The sequence below is a fragment of the Culex pipiens genome, chromosome 1 (genome assembly GCF_016801865.2).
Source record: "Culex pipiens pallens isolate TS chromosome 1, TS_CPP_V2, whole genome shotgun sequence".
Lineage (NCBI taxonomy): Eukaryota > Metazoa > Arthropoda > Insecta > Diptera > Culicidae > Culex > Culex pipiens.
In genome coordinates this window covers 106,208,075-106,226,307 of record NC_068937.1, presented here as the reverse complement: position 1 = coordinate 106,226,307, position 18,233 = coordinate 106,208,075, and the positions used below count along the sequence as shown (strand labels likewise).

The following is an 18,233-nucleotide window of genomic DNA, read 5'->3' as shown; positions in this document are numbered from 1 at the left end:
AATGAAAGGACATTGCAGTCCAACTCATACCCTATGAAATGCGAAAGAAAAAATATTTGTATTTTTTGCCTTTAATTTACTTTACACTCCAAATCAAAATTTCATGAATAACTTGGCAATAGAGCATCCATAATCGAAGCCATTTTTGTGGCTCAAAGATATTCAGAAGCCACACCTTTCCCTCAAATATGAGACTTATTGGTTGTTCATTATTGTTCCATTGTTCCCCGTGTCTCATTGATGACTACCCTACATATTATTTCCAAGTAAAATCAAAGCTCAACCAACAATAACTGCTCCTGAAAACCGCCTTCCGATTCCTAACCAACACGATCCTAATTCTTCAGGAAACCCCTCTCCTCCTCTCATGGTGGACACTTACACTAGCTTCGAACTCGAATCAAAGTTCAGGTTAATGATCGCCGACGAGTCGCCGTGCTTGTTCTTCGCCAGCACGCTGTATACGCCCCGGTCCAGCTGCTTCACATCCTTGATTGTGAACCGTATCAGGTAGCAGTGATTCTGGTCTTCCTCGACCTCACTCGCGAACCTGCCACTCATCGTGATTTCGTTCTTTTCGTGGTACCTTTAGGTTGTGTGTTTTGGATTCGGTTAAGGGGATTTTGGGGTGAAAAATGGACGCATTTGAGGTTAGGATTGTTGGATGTTTACGCAAAGTACTCTTTTTCGAACTAACTGATAAAGTGATTAACTTAAGAGAAAGGGTAGAGAAATAAAACACTTGCCATGTGTACGTTGGTTTCGGATCACCGATACATCTACACTCAAATATAATATTCTTGCCGTCATCCGATTGTCGTGTGACAGGTCGTTCTGTGAAGGCTGGTTTAAAACCATCCGCTGGGACCGGAACTTCCTCACCTAGAGAGAGAGCGGGTGGAAATATGCGGGAAAGCAATATTTGTGGTTTAAATCGGTCTCTCACACTGTAGGGAACTACAGTTCTAGTAGATCTCTCAATACATTTATTCTTTCATTTCAAAAGAGCGCGTTTTTAAGTCTCGGATTTTAACATTCGCTGAGATATTATCATTTATTTAGCACCCCGTTGTTTTGGTTTATTTTTCATTCATTCGGTCGTTCCTTTATTTTTTGTTTCACTCATGTTACATTTTGGTTATTTTTAGTTTGTGAAACCTGGTTCCGATTTAGAAGCGACTTTCAGTTCATCTTTTGAACAACAACAATTCGGCCGATATTGTTGTTACGATAGCAATTACAGCGATGATGGAATGTTTGAAAGTGAAACTAAGGGTGATGAGCGTCAAAAAATGGTGAAATATCACATATATTTACAAAAATACTACCTAGCGATGAATAATACTGACTAAACATCTGGTGATTTATAAACGTAGAACATATTAGAATTGCTCACATTTTGATCAATTTAAACTTTTAAATATTATTTTTAGAAAAAGAACAACAACAATGTAAGCACTTCTCATCAGTACTAAACTGCAAAATAATTACAGCTGAATAAAATGAATTTTGCAAAAAAAAATTATGAAACTATGATGATATAGAAAAAGAAAGGTCGCTGCAGTAATGTAACAGAATAGATAGAGAAAAAAAACTAAACACAAACACTGAAATTTGACTTTGAGTTTGTCAAACATAAACAGTGAAGAAAACAGCAAAAAACAGTCGAAAGTTTATACTTACTGTCGAAGTTCAAGCTGATTGTAGCACTCGATTCGCCCAGTTCATTCTTGGCCGTGACCTTGTACTTGCCCGAGTCCTCAAACGAGACGTTGTCCACCTCTAGCGTTGCGCAGTACAGTTTGCCATCGTTTTGCACTTTGAACTGAAAATTTGGAAAGGTGGTAAATTAAAGTTAATAACTGAATTAAATTCTTCTCCTAGATTTTTAATAATCCACCTTATGCCTCGGGGTGTTGTCGATCACTTTGCTGTTGTGGGACCACCTGATTTGGGGCTTTGGGTCCGCCTGGATCTGGCACTCGAAGATCAGCCGCTTGCCGTCGTTCTCCTGCTGAATCGAGGGCTTCTTGATGAAGGTCGGTGCGAGACCATCGATTTGTCTGTTTACAATCGAAAAATCATTTTAGTTCAATGTGTCTTCTTTAACAAGCAATTCTGCACAAAAAACTACAAACAATTTAAACTTATTTAGGACTTTCACAAATTAAACACACAAAAACAACGGCCACAATACGCACCGTTCTCGCTTTTCGACTCTTTCTATGTTTTTTAACAAAAACATCCAAAATTCAATTAGCAGCGGTTTTAAAGCATCAGGCAAAGGTTGGAAGCATGGAAAGCAGCAAATAAACAGTGTGAAAAGAGGGAAATTTTAGTAATTTGTATCAAATCTTCTAAAAGTTACATTGTATTTAAAATAAAAAAAATAAAACACAAACTGTTAAACACGCAGCATAATTTTCTGCTCCTCCACTGAGTCATCAGCGGGGAGAGTAGAGTGAAATTTAATTGACTTACTTCTCAACAGGCTCATCAACGGCTGATTGATGGAAAATATTCCACGATGATTACAAAGTTTTCGGAACGAAACGGTGTAAGTAACGACAATGTTGATGGAGACAGCACAAAAAAAAGATAAACAAATGTTTATGTTAGTAACATATTTGAAACATCATTTAATTCTTAATTTAAATTTGAATGAACATCAATAATAATATTTTTTAACCATATATCAAACGGTAAAGTTAAGTACTAAATGAATTAGTTTTAATAACATGATTTTTGCAGAACTAACATTCTACAGCTCGATACACTTCTCAGGATTTTAAACAATAGCAGGATTAGTTTTTGATTTGATTAATTAATTATATTATGTTTTAAAGTGTAAAATACTTCATCAAGATACAACAAATCATGAATTTTCTGGAAAATAAAAAGGGAAAGTAATAGCATTTAACAAGGCTTTTAAAGTCAGTTCAATACAAAAATAATTAAAGTGACAATTTGCTAAGTCATTCATTGCAGTCAGTGATTTCATTTTTTTAAGAACTTATTATTATTAGTATGATAATGTTCCATTCAAAACTGCATAAAATTGAGTTAATTGTTGCTACTTCAGAAAAAAATATGTTGATTTTGGGTACACCACATAACAAATTAATAAAGACAACAAAGTAATGAAATATAATTATGTCGATATAAGAACTGACAGTAGACCCATCCAGCAAATACTCACGGCTGAAGTTGAGGTTGATCGAGGCGGACACCTCGCCCATCCGGTTCTTAGCCTTAACCTTGTACAGGCCCGCGTCGGTGTCAATCACGTCGTCCAGCTCCAGCACCACAAAGTACTTGTTCTCGCCAAAGTTCTGGATCTTGAACTTGGTGCGGCTGTTCTGTGACAGCAACTCCTCGCTGCGGTACCATTCGATCGCCGGTTTGGGCTTCGCGATCAGCTGGCACTCGAACACCAGCCGGTTCCCGTCGTCCTCCTGGCGCAACTGGGGCTTCTGGGTGAAGCTCGGCGCAAAATCATGGTCCGCCATGATTTAACACAAAACACTTAAGACACACACACGGTGACACTGAGAGAGATACAAGACACTTTTCAACACTCAGTTATTTCGGATCCGGTAGTTCAAACATTTAAGATTCTTTTTTGTTGTTGCTGCACTTGGCGCAGTTTAAACTTCTCCTACAACTTCTTATTATTCTTTTGTTCCGTGGAGAAGACTTGTATTAGTTCTACTACCGTGTTTCACGTGCGATTCCGATTCCTTTAAGATTCTGTGTACCCGTTGATTTGTGATTTCAAATGCTACGTTTACGCTGTAAGAAATAAAATCATAAATTAAGTTTAGTATTAACTATATCAATAACTTCTAGACTGATTCATATAGATATAAAAAGTTATCTTATTTTTGTGGCTGGAATCGATTGAGTTTTTGAACAACACTAGATTGATAGTTGCAGCTGAAAAAACATAAAATATTTATTTATAATTGGCCTGCCACAAAAAAATTTGAATTTCGAATTGTTTATGTATAGTATCCCGCATGTGTGGATCAGTTGGGCACTTGACTCACAATCCAAAGATTACGTTTTGAATCTCAATGCAGGCGCCCAATAATTCTAAGTGTAAATATTTGTAGTCGGCGCCTTCGCTTCATGCCATACTTTCATACACTTAGGAGCCCAGAGTGGCGAAGTCTTTGTAGATAAATACACGGATAGAAATCCTGTAAGCTTATCCGCTAACTCTGTGTTGTCTTATTTGTTAACACTGAATTTTTTTTAAAAATTGTCAAAGAAATTTCCGATTTTAAACAACAATGCTGTCGATTTTGAAAACATTTACAGCGAAATCGAAAAAAAAAATGTTAATTTTGGAAACATTTCAATGTTTGCATATGGGTCATTCCATCTGAAGTGGAACAGCATTTGAAAATTACCCTCTCCGATCCTGCTCAAATTTGACAGGGCTGTTGATACTATCAAAACATGCAAGAATCCCGAATTTCATCAAAATCGGACCACCCCCTCAATTTTGGTACCTCCCCAAAAAATCGATTTGTGAGATTTTGTGCTTCTAGCAGATGCAGCGAATGAAGACGGCTGGTTGCTGAGATGCATTCTTTTAAAGTTTAAGTTTTCTAGTTTAGCAGTCTAGAATTATTACAAGAATATCCAATAGCAGAGAAATAATAACAAATTCAGTGATTATATCTACCCTTTCCAGTTGAAAGAAAATACCATTCGACAACCAACTATGTGAATTTTCAATGTGTGTGTGTTTTTTTTTAAAGAATCAGGCCAGAATTCTATTTAAAAATGTATGAAGCAGGCAGCAAAACGAAAGGGTCCATATAATATTAACTCATGCTGATATTGCTGTATAATTCCTCATATTCAACCAATATCAAATTCTAGTATGATACTAGAAAGTGTTGTTCTTTTTTCTTGCTGAATGTTTGGAGCATACCAATTCCATAACAGTTTATGTTATTTTAACAAAATGTGTAATTAAAATGCCCTTCGTCGAATACATTTGCCCTTTTTCGAATACATTTTTTGGTGTGCTTTTCGTTCATGAAGTAATTTAATGTTGCAAAAAAAACATTATTCATTTTATTTACCAAATCATGCCTATAACTTGAAAACGATGCACACAAAATCAGTTTGTGATAACGTAGAGAATTACTCAACAGCTATTTTTCATAATATTCAACAAATGTTTGTTGAGTTTATTGAAATCCATAATCTTAACATCAAACCATCCATCCAAAGTGACACAGATATTCCTTGTTCAAATAACTCGTAACGGCAATTTTAAATTTTACTGCTATTCGTTCTTTATGATCAGTTTTATACTTAATCGAATCATGTTTTCAATAATTCATTTTCTCTAAAGATTATAAAAGCACTTCATTAGGGTACTGGTTAGATTTTCGTTCTTTTAACAAAAATATTAATATCCTCAGTGATGAGTTTTGACCTAATATTTTATGAACAACTTATAGTATTTTTTAGAATTTAAACTGAAAAATAGTTTTATACATTTTATAGTTCAAAACCTGTTTTAGCCGAAACCAAAAAAAATGTTTATACAACTGAGAAAATTTAGCTGATTTATTTAGATTCAAAACTCAAAGTATCATTTGATTAGTCAACCAATTTCAGTCTCACCGCCAAATCATGTGACACACTGAGCCGTGAATCACATTCCCTCATCCCGTTAGTGCCACCCCACCTCAAACTTGCCCACGCACTCAAAGTCATTACCTTTCACGCTCACGTGACATTCAGTGTTTGTGTCACACACTACTGCTGGCCTACACTCGTGAGCAAGCGGCCCAACCGTGAATTACGACGGTGTGGTGATCAGTTTCGCGTGTTTGCGCTTCATTCACAAATTTGCCTTAGAATTTTCCCCCTCTTACTTCCTCTGGCAAAGTGTCACCGCCAATTAGACCTCCCCTCCACCCCCTCCCTAAGACGACTGCGATTTTGGCTTGGCCAACAAGGTTAATTAAATGCTGCCCTAGAGTCGTGTCTGGTTTGGTCGTCGTTTGGCATTCTGGCTGGTGTTCTAAATCCACCACTTTTTGGCAACACTGCTTAGAGCAATGCATCACACCAGAATCGCGCAAAACCGCAAGCTTAAATTTGGTTTATTTTGGGCGGCCTACGTGTTTTGGGGTGGGGTTATTCTTAGCCACCCCACCTTAAGGAAAACGTGGGGACCCCGTGGGAAATTGTAGAGGAAGGGGAGGGTGGTATTTGCTGTAAATAGCGAAAAATTCATTCAGGATAAATTTAGTTTTTCGCGATTTTTCCCCCCAAATCATTCGCGTTTAACGTCAGTTAGTTAACCAGTCGGGGTTATTTTTAAGTACAAACCCGGATTAATATTGGTAACTCCACTTAAACTCGGCGAACCGGAGAGCTCGAGCTGAAGCGAGGTCGGAAGTCGTCTGTTATTCTCCTGCGTGAGCGTTCGCGTCCACGACTGACTGGCGTTTTTGTTTGGTGGATCATCGCCGGCCTGGTTTTGGGTCTGTTTTTAGAACCCGGGTCTGGGTTGTGGATTTTAGAGAAATCGTTGGCCGCTATTTTTAGAGATTTATGGCCGGTAAGTGGGTGGAAGTGTAAACATAAGTGAGACCGGCGATCGAGCGCCGGAAACAGGCGGATCCAGTACTCGAAGTTGAGTGATTGAAGGGAAATCATTTCACCGGAAATTTGTAAAGTTTTGAAAGCAATACGTCGCAAACTAGATCACACAGGAGGATGTAACAAACTGAGCTCATTTTACAGGCATTCCAGGGCATCGCCTTATATCATAAACACATTGAAATTCCTTACTGTTGACGAATATTTCTTACGGTTTTATCCTATTATCACAATCAAATCTAACTTATTTAAGAGAAATTCACTTTTTTTTATTTCTAAGTTAAGGTACCTATTCTAACCACTTTTGCAGTAAAGTAAAGTAAAAGTAAATCTTTCCCAGTTCCTGAGGGGAACACCCGTGAAGAGTATCGGGGCCGGCATTTACAAAGCGGATTCAGTGGCAGTTTCATTCTCAACTTAATGTTAACATGTTAAGGTTAATGTTAACATTCCATAGGTCGCCTCCCTAAGGTGTCGTGATAAGGTCCAGTTTGTGACGATACACTACCTTCCCTTTACTAAGCAATCGATTCCAGAAGAGAAAAGATCACCAGTTGTGTTGGTCCGAGCCGGGATTTGAACCCCGATCTACCGCTTACGAGGCGGAAACGTTACCACTGGGCTACGTGGCTCGGTCACTTTTGCAGTATTTAAGCTATCAAAACATTTTTTTTCTTTAGAAAAATTGGAAAAGGGAAGTTGCTTGCTAACTTTCGCTTCAAATTGTTTTAAATTAATGTTTCAGGTTTAGTCCGAACTAACTAAAAACAATTCTCTGAAAAGTCACATTTCAAGCATCACACGCATCGTTGATTTTCGAACTGATCATATTGTAGAATATTCATTAGTGGATCTAATTTTGTGATAAACGATTCAAAACCCAAGCATGCAAGCTTTGAAATACAAAATAGAAAGGTTGACTAAATCTGAAGAAAATTTCCTTGCTAAAAGGAAAGATGGTGTAAAGGCTTGAACATCTACAGCCAGAGTTATTCAACTGTCTCATTGTAGACGCACTTGGCAGGAACAATGAGACAGCTGGGGAACAATAAGACAATCAACGAAAATCAATATTTTCTAGCAAAACCTCATGTTTTGGAATTGTTTCATAGCAGATATCATTCTGTGAATATTTAAAAGCAATTTTACTAACTTGAAACTTGAATTATCAAAAAATACACTTAAAAGTATTAAAATTTTATAAAAATACTTATTTTTATACCAAATAACTTTATATCTTTGGTTAAATGAAGTAAAAACTCAATAAATGTATATATGCACCCAAAGGAAAAATATATCTCAAAATCTGCAACAGTGGATTTGTTGCAGAAAATGTCATATTTTATAACATTTTTTGCAGCAAGCCCCTAGATCATTTTTGCCCGCGTGTAAACATTTCAGCGATCTGCAGTTCTCACCAACACATATAACGCTAGCCCGTCTCCGAGCAACACTCCAAAGAGAAGCATATGTTGGTGCTCTTTCACTTACTTTTCATCAAGCGTCCATGGCGCGGTGGTAGCGTGTCGGATCAATAACCAAGAAGTTAGTGGTTCAATCCTCGTTCTGTTAAGGTTTTTTTTTTGTGAAATACAACCAAAAAGCCGTCGGTAATGTCGATAATTGTCGGTAACGGGCAAAAATGTCATACCCCTATATCGCAAAAAATGCATGAGGACAGTTTTCATGCAGATTCTGATATACTTTCATGCCGCCATGCATCACAATCATGCGACTGCCAGTTGGGTGTGGGTCATTCCATCTGAAGCGGAACAGCATTTGAAAATTACCATCTCCGATTCTGCTCAAATTTGGCAGAGCTGTTGAGACTATCAAAACATGCAAAAATCCCGAATTTCGTCCAAATTGGACCAACCCCTCCATTTTTGTACCCTCCCAAAAAATCGACTTTTTGGCGATTTTTGAGCGAAACCCCTATCTTCAAACGACGATAACTCAGGAACCACAAATCTTAGAGGGTCGGTCTTTAACTCAATTTTGAAGGAAATTGGACGTAGAATCCATTTCTGTGATCAAATTTTAGATTAAAATATTGTTTCTACCTGTATTGCGCAATTTAAAACTTTAAATGCCCGTATTTCAAAACAGCCCTATTTATTTTTTGAATTTGACCTCACCATCGTATTCACCGGTCAATTTTACATAAGAATCACTTATCGACAGAAAGGAATATGTTTCGTTCCAGAGATATCGAATTTTAAAGTTTTAAGTATTTGAGATTACCTACATCAGCTACACTCGCCGCATCTGCTAGAAGCACTCAGTCGTGGTGATCAATAATTACTACCTGCCGTTCTGTAAGATGAATTATTTTTATAATTTTATACGATTTTGAGATAATCAATAACTTGAACAATCTATTTTTTGTTTAAGGAAAATTTACTGGGTAATTTTTAATGCACTGTTTTTCCTGATCTCACTGTCATTCAACCATGTTAAGTAAAATTTGAACTTTTAATATTTATTTGCAAATGCTAAAGAGTTTTTTAAATACAATTTTCAACAATTTATAAATAAATAATGATTTATCTATTATTTTTATATTTTTCCTAATTCCTCATTTATCAAATTATCTTTTATTACCGTAATCTGGGGTGAATCGGGACTACAGTCTGAATAGGGACAGCAGTTTTTAGAGCACTTAAAGCTTTTAAATTTGGATATGGATGTATACATTTTGTTGGCCTGAATCTGTTCTAACCGAAACCAACCAGAAAAATCAAAATATTGTGCTCCAACATAGTAAAAACTGCTGTCCCAATTCGCCCCATGTGTCCCGATTGACCCCAGTTTACGGTAAATAAAAGATAATTTGAAATTTTCATCTTTTATTTGAAGCGAGTACAAATGTAGAGCTGGCTGTAGTAGATGAAATAATTCGTATGGGTTCTAGAGCTTTTGTCATGTGCGGTAGCGAAATAGTGCCATTCAGCAAAACCCCCAATATCTGCCTGAAAGATTGATCAAACCGATTTTTTATATTGTGAGCCAGTTTCATCTGAATAATTGATGATTTTTTTCAATTCTGGTACATTTAATTTCAAAAACAAAACCATATACTTCTGATACATGTGGACAGCAGCTGTATCGTTTTCCAAGATTTCGAAATGATTGACAAACAAAAAAAGATTATTGTTCGGACGGTGTCGAAATCAACACAACTGAATTTGATCTTCATCAGGTAATAAATCAGATTAATCTTTATGATTTTCTTACATTTTTCAGTTTTATACTTTCCAGAAATCCTCCTCCTTAATCATGCTTCACGAGAGTTTTATTCATGTTAATTCATAATTTTTAACACGATAATGTATCGTACACTTTTTCTTAAGTGTTACTTACAAGATCAATTGCAATTTCCTGCTAGCTCTGCGGGAATTCCATTCTGCCCTGTATTGCGTGTCGTTCTTGCTCTGTCCTGTGGGCTAATTTGCTAATGATTATTTGGGATGAAATCTTATTTCAATAAATAACCAGGTAGCAGTTATTGATCAGCGCGCCCGAGTGCTTCTAGCAGATGCGGCGAATAAAGCTAATTTAGGTAATCTCAAAACTTTAAAATTCGATATCTCTGGAACGAAACATATTCCTTTCTGTCGCTAAATGATTCTTAAGTAAAATTGGCAGGGGAATACGATGGTGAGGTCAAATTTATAAAATAAATAGGTCTGTTTTGAGATACGGCCATTTAAAGTTTTCAATTGCGCAATACAGGTAGTAACAATATTTTAATCTAAATTTTGATCACGGAAATGGATTCTACGACCAATTTTCTTCAAAATTGAGTCTAAGACCGACCCTCTAAGATTTGTGGTTCCTGAGTCATCGTCGTTTGAAGATAGGGGTTTCGCTCAAAAATCGCCAAAAAGTCATTTTTTGGGAGGGTACAAAAATGAAGGGGGTGGTCCGATTTGGATGAAATTCGGGATTTTTGCATGTTTTGATAGTCTCAACAGCTCTGCCAAATTTGAGCAGAATCGGAGATGGTAATTTTCAAATTTGCATTTTTTCTTGCACACTTCAGGTAGAATGACCCATATTAGGCATCTTAGCTAAGTGGTTTTTCAAACTGAAAATTTCCGGTTTTCACGGAGACCATCTAACCAAATCATCATTTTTTTTCAGGCAATTTACTTTTTAATGTTGAAGCAAAAAGTATCCAATAATACTTTTTTAAGGTAACATGCTACTGTTAAAAACAACAACAAAATAACAACCTACAAAACAAAATCCCAGACTTCTACAAGTATTTCTAATAGATGGTTCCAAAACCCTATATTTTTGAAAATCTTAAAAGTGCTAAATATAAATACAAGCGCTTAACGGTGCATATCAACCACAGCTTTTGCACCCAGATTTTTGTTACAGATATTTTAGTATCTTTAAAACTATAGGAACTATCGATAAAATTTGTTATTCATTCCCTAAGCTTCTATTTCCATAAAGATTTACAACCAAATTTGTCAATTTTTATAAACTAGTTATTTCAGGATTGGGTCCTTAAGTTCAACAATTTTAGAATAAGAAGGCAACCTTGAAGGCAACAACTTATTTGGCTGCTGTGTACCCTTAAATAAACGAAAAAATGTATGGGTAAAAGCATCAACTTCAAAATTCCGCCAAAAGCTTAGGCTAAATTTGTGGTATTCTAATGTAAAATTTTATGAAAAACAACTTTGTGCAAGACCGCAAAACGATCCGAGTTAACCCTGACGAGTTATTGACGGTTTGGATAAGACGTTTTTGTATGAAAAGATATTTTTTTTTCACCAACTTCAACGATAAAAAGCGACCTTCAATAGATTTCGCTCAAAATTTTCAGTTACTTATTTTTGCCTAAGGAATCAAATCAGGGGGTATCGCTGATGTCGATTTTTTTATTGTCACCCTAGTGTACACTAAAAACTTTGTGGATAAAATATTTGTTAAATTTGTCATTTTTATGCACTGATTTCAGACAATCTTTAATGGATCAAAAGTGCAGTGCTTCTGGGGACGCGCAGTCCTGTTTTTTCGTTATAATTTTCGTCTCTTTTGTGTCGCTATTTGTTTACATGCGGTGATTGGTTTTATGTGATTAGGTTTTAGGTGATTGGGTTTTATTTTTTTATGTTATCTTCTTTCTCTTCATTTCCTCAGTTTAAATTGCGATGCCTTTCCGTCAGGTCGTGTTTTTTTCGCGTTCGTCGTCGGTGTGTTTTTCGTTTTTTTTTTCGCGTGCGTGTTTGTGTGTAAAGGTGCGGCTGGCTCTGGTTGTCATCGATGACAATTGAGCCAGTCTGATTTGCGATGCCTTTCGGTCGGGTCGCAGGGTTTTTTCGCGTTCGTCGTCGGTGTGCAATAACAACAAAACCTTATCATACCATTTCAGCTCGATAAACATCGTAACTCGTCGTTCGCTTCGTTAATCAGTACCCCACTAAACATGAATCATGTAAAACTCGTAAAAACATCTCAATTAAAAAGTCAGACTGTTAAATCCTTCATCAAGTAATTACCAACAATTTTGGTTCTATCTTTCCACAGCCGGCTGTCTAAGATTAAACCATTTCAATTAAAAGTTAACAGCCGATAAACGGGAAATGTCTCATCCGCAGCATCCGATTGCTTGCCTTGAGAATAAAACATAATACCTTTCAACAAACACTATGATTTTGGGTCGCATCATCATCTTCTATGATGAATCCTGACCAAACACCCTATCCTACTAACACATTTTCAGGTTCCTGGCGCTTGTGGGGTGTAAGCACAGAGTAAATCAGCTGCCCTAGTAGCAACCTGCGCTAACTAACATTCCCGTCCCTTAAAATCGAGATCTACAAACTGACATGAAGGGCGCCGTTGGTGGCCAATGACTGTTACCTATTCGCAACTGATCTAGCTTTAGCAATCATGGTGTTTTATCTTTTCAGCGCATTCATACATGCTGTTGATAAGGGAAACACCACTAGATCGTCGAAGCATATAATCAGTAGTGCTGAAAGGATATTACGGTTCTGTTCAGCAACGGAGGGGCAACCATGGGTGATCTCTCATGCTCATGCTCATGCTCAAAATATTTGTTAAATTTGTCATTTTTATGCACTGATTTCAGACAATCTTTAATGATTTTGCGGAAAATGTGGGATTTCACGAATTTCACGCTGTCCGCAAAATCGTGAAAAATAACTAACCCCAGTGACAAATAAAAAAACAAAATAGAAAATTGGTCAAATTCACGCTTTCAAACTAAAATAAATCAAACAGCATGTCTACAAATGGCCATTTTCATTCTGTTGAACTATAAAAAAAAATCAACGATGTAATAAAGCAGATCAAACATTTTTTGTTGTGACGCTCAAAACCAATTAGCACTAATTAGTAAAATGTTGATTTATCTGAGAATGTTTATCGTACTAGGTTGTGTAAGCTTGTATCAAAACAATCTCAATCCAAACGATCTGCATTAATTAGGTGACATCCAAAACACAATACGTCACCGTGTCGAAAACAAGCCATTCTGTTGAATGCAGTTTCATCACGAGGGATACTGACTAAAGATACACGCCAAGGCTTTGCAATGTTATCATCAATCTCATTCAGAGGAATTTTCTTGTTACAGTTTTCGGAAATAATTGCCCAAGAAAGCACACTTGCAACTCTACGTAAGATTGAGGCAAAATTTGAAGCTGAATCAAAATGATTTTAAGTCATTTTAATTTTGAAAAAAAAATATGTCTAAAAATTCACAATTGCTTTTAATTTGCTTAAATTAATTTTCAGTTTACGACTCGTACAAGAAAACATTTCCTCTCAGCAATAAACCGGTTACATAATCCACCGGGATCATCCACGACCCGCCACCGACCGCAGTCGAGTTCAACGGACTTAAGCCATTGGATTTATCACCCACCCTCGATTTCACAATTCGAGGGCGAGAAAATGTTTCACGAATCGTAAATTTCCGCCTTCCCGCAATAAGAGAGCGACAAAATTCCCCACATTTTGTGACAACATGAGGATTTCTCGGTTGTCACAGCTTTTTGACGCAAGTAATTAAGTAATTGTTATTTTTAACATTCTCATCACCGCGCTCAGACAGGCTGCACACTTGTGTGGTGGATGATTCGAGGGTAAATCGCACATTTATGTAACTTTTTGAAATAACGATTATTTTTAAAATATGCTAAACATGTGACAGATATTTTAAATTCACAGGCATTTTTTTAAGAATTTGCAAAAAAAAAATTGAAAAGTCAAAAAAGGTCACTTTACCCTACACGTAGTTGCACTTTTGCATTCCATTTCGTGTAACTATAGCACAAAATTTCTCAGACTTTCAACTGGGATGGGATTGATGAATTTAAAGTAAACTATTGATGAGACGGATTATGTCCGAATCCCTCGTGACGGGTTACGTCAAAATGTTTTATTTTCACCGCGATGAAACAGCAGCCAACAATTTTGGGTGGTATTTCGGTGATGACACGTTGGAAAGGTTTGGTCACCGAAGGAAAATACTTTTTAACATTTTATGTAAAAAACAAATGAAATGACTGTTGAAAAATAATAGAACAGCAGACATTCTGAGTCACTCACAAACATATTCTAGTATTTAGGATATTGCTTAACCTCGTAAATTTTGATACAATAATTAAACAAAACTGTAATAGAATAAAACTGGCAACATCTGTCAAATTCTGGAACAGGGAATCTTTATTTTGGCTGAATCCTGGACATTCTCACAATACCAAATTTATCAGGCAACACAGGGTTGCCACTGTTGGTTACTTTGCATTCTTCGGCAAAATATACAAACTAAATTGGTGAGTAAACAAAAACAGGAAAAAAATCCACATTAATTGCCATGTGGAATTAATTAATTGAATTTGAAATAACGGTTTTTATAGTTAAATAAACCGTTAGATTTAGTGGAATGGAACTAATTTAAAAGTGTAAGCTTATGAAATATGAAATAATCCAAATTCTAAAATCAAACCAAACATTTCAAAAGGGTTCTAAAAACAAATTTTGGCCTTTTGAAATGATTTGATTTAAAAAAGTCCTATTTATAATTGATAGATATTTTACAAAGATTCAACTTTAACATTTGCCGAGATCTCGTCAGTTAAACAATCAAGGCTGGTTGGAAAACACTCGGAAAATTTAAATTTTGTCAAAGGAAATTCATTGCAATGGAAAAAAAAAACATTTTTAATGCCAATTTGATTTTACTTTCAAAACCAGTTTGTGCAATGTTTTAGGACAACATTTTCCATATTTTTTGATAAATCAAGTTTTTTGAAATTCATATCTCCATGAAAGAAACCATATTCATTAATGTCCACACTTTTATGTGGCTATCATAAATAATAATAAATAAAATACAATGCTTTTAAGGACTTTTGAATGTTTAAAGTTGATTAAAAATATATATTTTTTAAAAGCGTAATTTTTTTTCCATAAACCTTCCATCATAAATTTGCTGAAGATACCAAATCGATCCAAAAATTTCTTCTCGAAGAAAACACCCCAACTTTTTGTGTCAGCAAAATCATCAAAGTTCAAAGATCGGATAAGCAGATAATAGAAATGGACCGAGAAAGAGAATATTTCCCTACTTTGATATAAATTTATAATTATACTTTTTTAAGAATCGAAATCGAAAAAGGTTTTCTCAGAATCAGCTTTTTTTTCGATGAAATGTTTATTTCTATTTCACATCAAAAAATCATGATACTTTTGTCTTTTAAAAAAAAAATTATCGCTAGATAATGGGAGAGTTGTCAACTTCATTGAAAATTCCAAACTGAAATCAATCATTGCTGGGATATTATTGAAATTTTATCGGCGTAGTGCCAAGCTCAAATTCAGCTGATTATTTTGCGGTATGCCAAGAGAAAAACTCATTTATAGTCGTCAACTTTTAAGCCGAGTAGGCTTTAAAACGAATCCAAAGAAAAAAACAATTGTCTTGCCCAAGTAACATTTTTTTCCAAGAGTTCTACAAGAGCTCTTCAAGATTGCTACAGCATAGCAGTTTGGACCACGGTAGGATAAAATTCTCTTCAAAACTTCTTCAGGAGTTTGGAAGAGTACTTGAAGAGAGTTTTATCCTACTGCGGTCCAAACTGCTATGCTGTAGCTATCTTGAAGAGCTCTTGTAGAACTCCTGGAAATAAATGTTACTTGGGTGCTGTTGCTGAATCAGGAAACAATAAAACTTATTTGTTGACTAAAAAAAATACTTTGAGGTTGTGTAGTTTTCAGTTTAGAATTTTGCTCTAATGCTGAATCATGTTCCATCCTTCATTTTGCTTTTGCTTGTTCAAAAATTTAAGAATTTTCGAAAAGAAAGTTTGGTATAGAAATTTATACTTTACAAAAATTTCCTGATGGAATTTGCAGGATATTAAGATTAAGAAAGCTTCAAATTGTCTGAATGTATAGGTACGTGTATATTTCCTGCACTTTAAGGTAAAAAAAACAAGTTCCATAGAGCCGTTCTTATACTTATCGCCAGCATGATCCAAACTCCTCAAGCAACCACTTGTTCAGCGTTTAAATCCTTAAATCTCACCACAATCACAAACACACGTGTTTAAGTGTCGTTTGTCCTTCAGATCTTGCGCACTTGGAAAAGTCCTTGATACAGTCCACCCACGCCACCGTCGCACATGTCTTTCATGTCCACTTTTCACGCACCCCGAAATCTTGGCACAATTTCTTCACCCGATTTCTTCAACAACAATCACAACAAAAACAACTCCGACCGCCAAAGTGAGTGTGCGAGAGCGTGCGTGTTTCACAAGCTCACGAAATCCGTCGTGATCTGCTGCGCGCCCACACTAGTGACCTCCGGTGGGAAAAATTCACACTACCTCTTCGCACTCACACATACGCGGACACGCACACACACACACACACAGTTGGTCATAGATCATAAATTTGAAAATTTTCTTCGTGCAGAGCATATTTGTTCTTCGTTACATAAATCTGTCGACACTTTGGAAGGTGGCACTGGCACGGAAAGTGATTTTTTTTTCTGCTCAGGTGTCCCTCGATGCTCAACAGGTCTCTCTCCAAATGGCCACCAGCCCACTGGTGCCGCGGAGTGGCCAGCGGGAAAAATCTTCTGTTCCTTTATTTATAGACTTTTTTCGGTTTTTCTATTTATATCATTTTAATAGTATTACATTCAGTCTCGAATTTCTTCAATGTTTACACACTGGCGGAGCAAAAATTCATCGTCGAGGCGTTATATAACGTCAGTTTGGTCGGCCACATTCACTGCACTATCGAGAATGTTGGTGGGGAAATTTAGTAATCCACCTTCACCATAAATCAAAACTGCCATAATTCGTGCACATACGTAATTTTTCTATTTTCCACCGCTCTTGGATGGTTTCGTGAAAAACCGTTGTTCCACCCACGCGCAGCATCCGGTGCCTCAAAGTGGAGCAAGGTGACGAAATCACCTCGCCAAGTGGCATTGAAGTGGGATATTTTTCACTTGCCCACCCCCTCAACATTTTAGATCGTGCGAAAATTTTCTTCTAGAACAATCGTTTTGCCAAAAATATGACCAGCTTTCCACACATTCACACACACCCCATGAGTCAACGCGCAAGAATTTCCACCGCAATGGAGCGAGCTGAGCCACTTTTCACCAATTTATTCTATAAATGGAAACACACATGGCTGACGAGATTTTCCACTAAATCAGTTCGACAACGGCTTTCCCGTCTGGAAAATGACCACACTGCGTTCAAAATCCAGCTCCAGCACCACTGTCAATCGAAATCCTCCAGTAATCAACCGTTTTCCAGCCACAAGCTTGAACTCCCTTCCATATATGGAATAAATTCTTACTTTCACTTCACTCAAAATTTTCACTAAGAGAGAGCGCGCTGCTCCGTCCAAGGAGATTTTCCACCCAGCTGTGTGCTTTTCCTAGCTGCTGACTTCACGCATCCGATGAGCTTAACTCGCCGACTGAGCCGTGCTCGGGCCGTGCACCGCAGTATAATTCAATTTCGAGCGGGCCAAACCCACCCGACGCGATGGCAACACTGCCCAAATTTTGTTGGCACAGATCAAATGCACAAACCAAAGTCACGTTTGAAATCAACCTAATTTATCCAAACGAAACATGTCGTTTAACGTAAAAACTATTGAACTTTTAAAAAATATAATCAAATCACCCTCAAATTCCTCAAAACACAACAGATCAATCAATTTTCCCCTCAATCAACTGCCATAAACTCAACAAATTCGGCAACCCTGCCACGCGAACGAGCGCCGAAGCCGGAGAGCCGAACGCATCCGCGGCACGAAGCAGTTCGGCGGATGTTCCCGAAACTGCCGCGCCGCGCCGGGGCGTAAAAATAGTCCCGCCGAGATCTAGATTAAGTAATGAGCGCGGTAAAAATAGGCTCTCCAATACTGGCGGACGGATATGCTTGGACGGAACGAGACTCTTTCAGTGTCTTCTCCGTGGAGGGCAGTGTTTTGATTGGAGAATGGAGGAGGCGCAGGGTTGCCAGGGATTGGGCGATGTCCTGGTAGATCGCGAACTCAATCAACTTCGGTTGTAT

The 18,233-nt window shown here is 37.0% G+C and overlaps 1 protein-coding gene across 2 annotated transcripts; it reads right to left on the bottom strand.

Annotated features, from left to right (window-relative positions):
- Positions 1-228: 228 nt before the first annotated feature.
- On the bottom strand, positions 229-17,669 carry LOC120428912 (disorganized muscle protein 1-like). 2 transcript variants are annotated; one of them, XM_039594056.2, is made up of 7 exons: positions 17,509-17,669; positions 3,200-3,792; positions 2,202-2,223; positions 1,901-2,063; positions 1,684-1,825; positions 747-882; positions 229-586 (listed from the first exon to the last, which is right to left on the bottom strand). In XM_039594056.2, exons 2-7 carry the CDS (start codon positions 3,507-3,509, stop codon positions 379-381), a joined length of 981 nt encoding a protein of 326 aa, XP_039449990.1. In that variant the 5' UTR covers positions 3,510-3,792; positions 17,509-17,669; the 3' UTR covers positions 229-378. The 2 variants fall into 2 exon arrangements, with proteins under 2 accessions (XP_039449990.1, XP_039449989.1); XM_039594055.2 differs by lacking the exon at positions 2,202-2,223 and adding an exon at positions 2,482-2,503 and having other exon boundaries at positions 342-586.
- Positions 17,670-18,233: the final 564 nt, after the last annotated feature.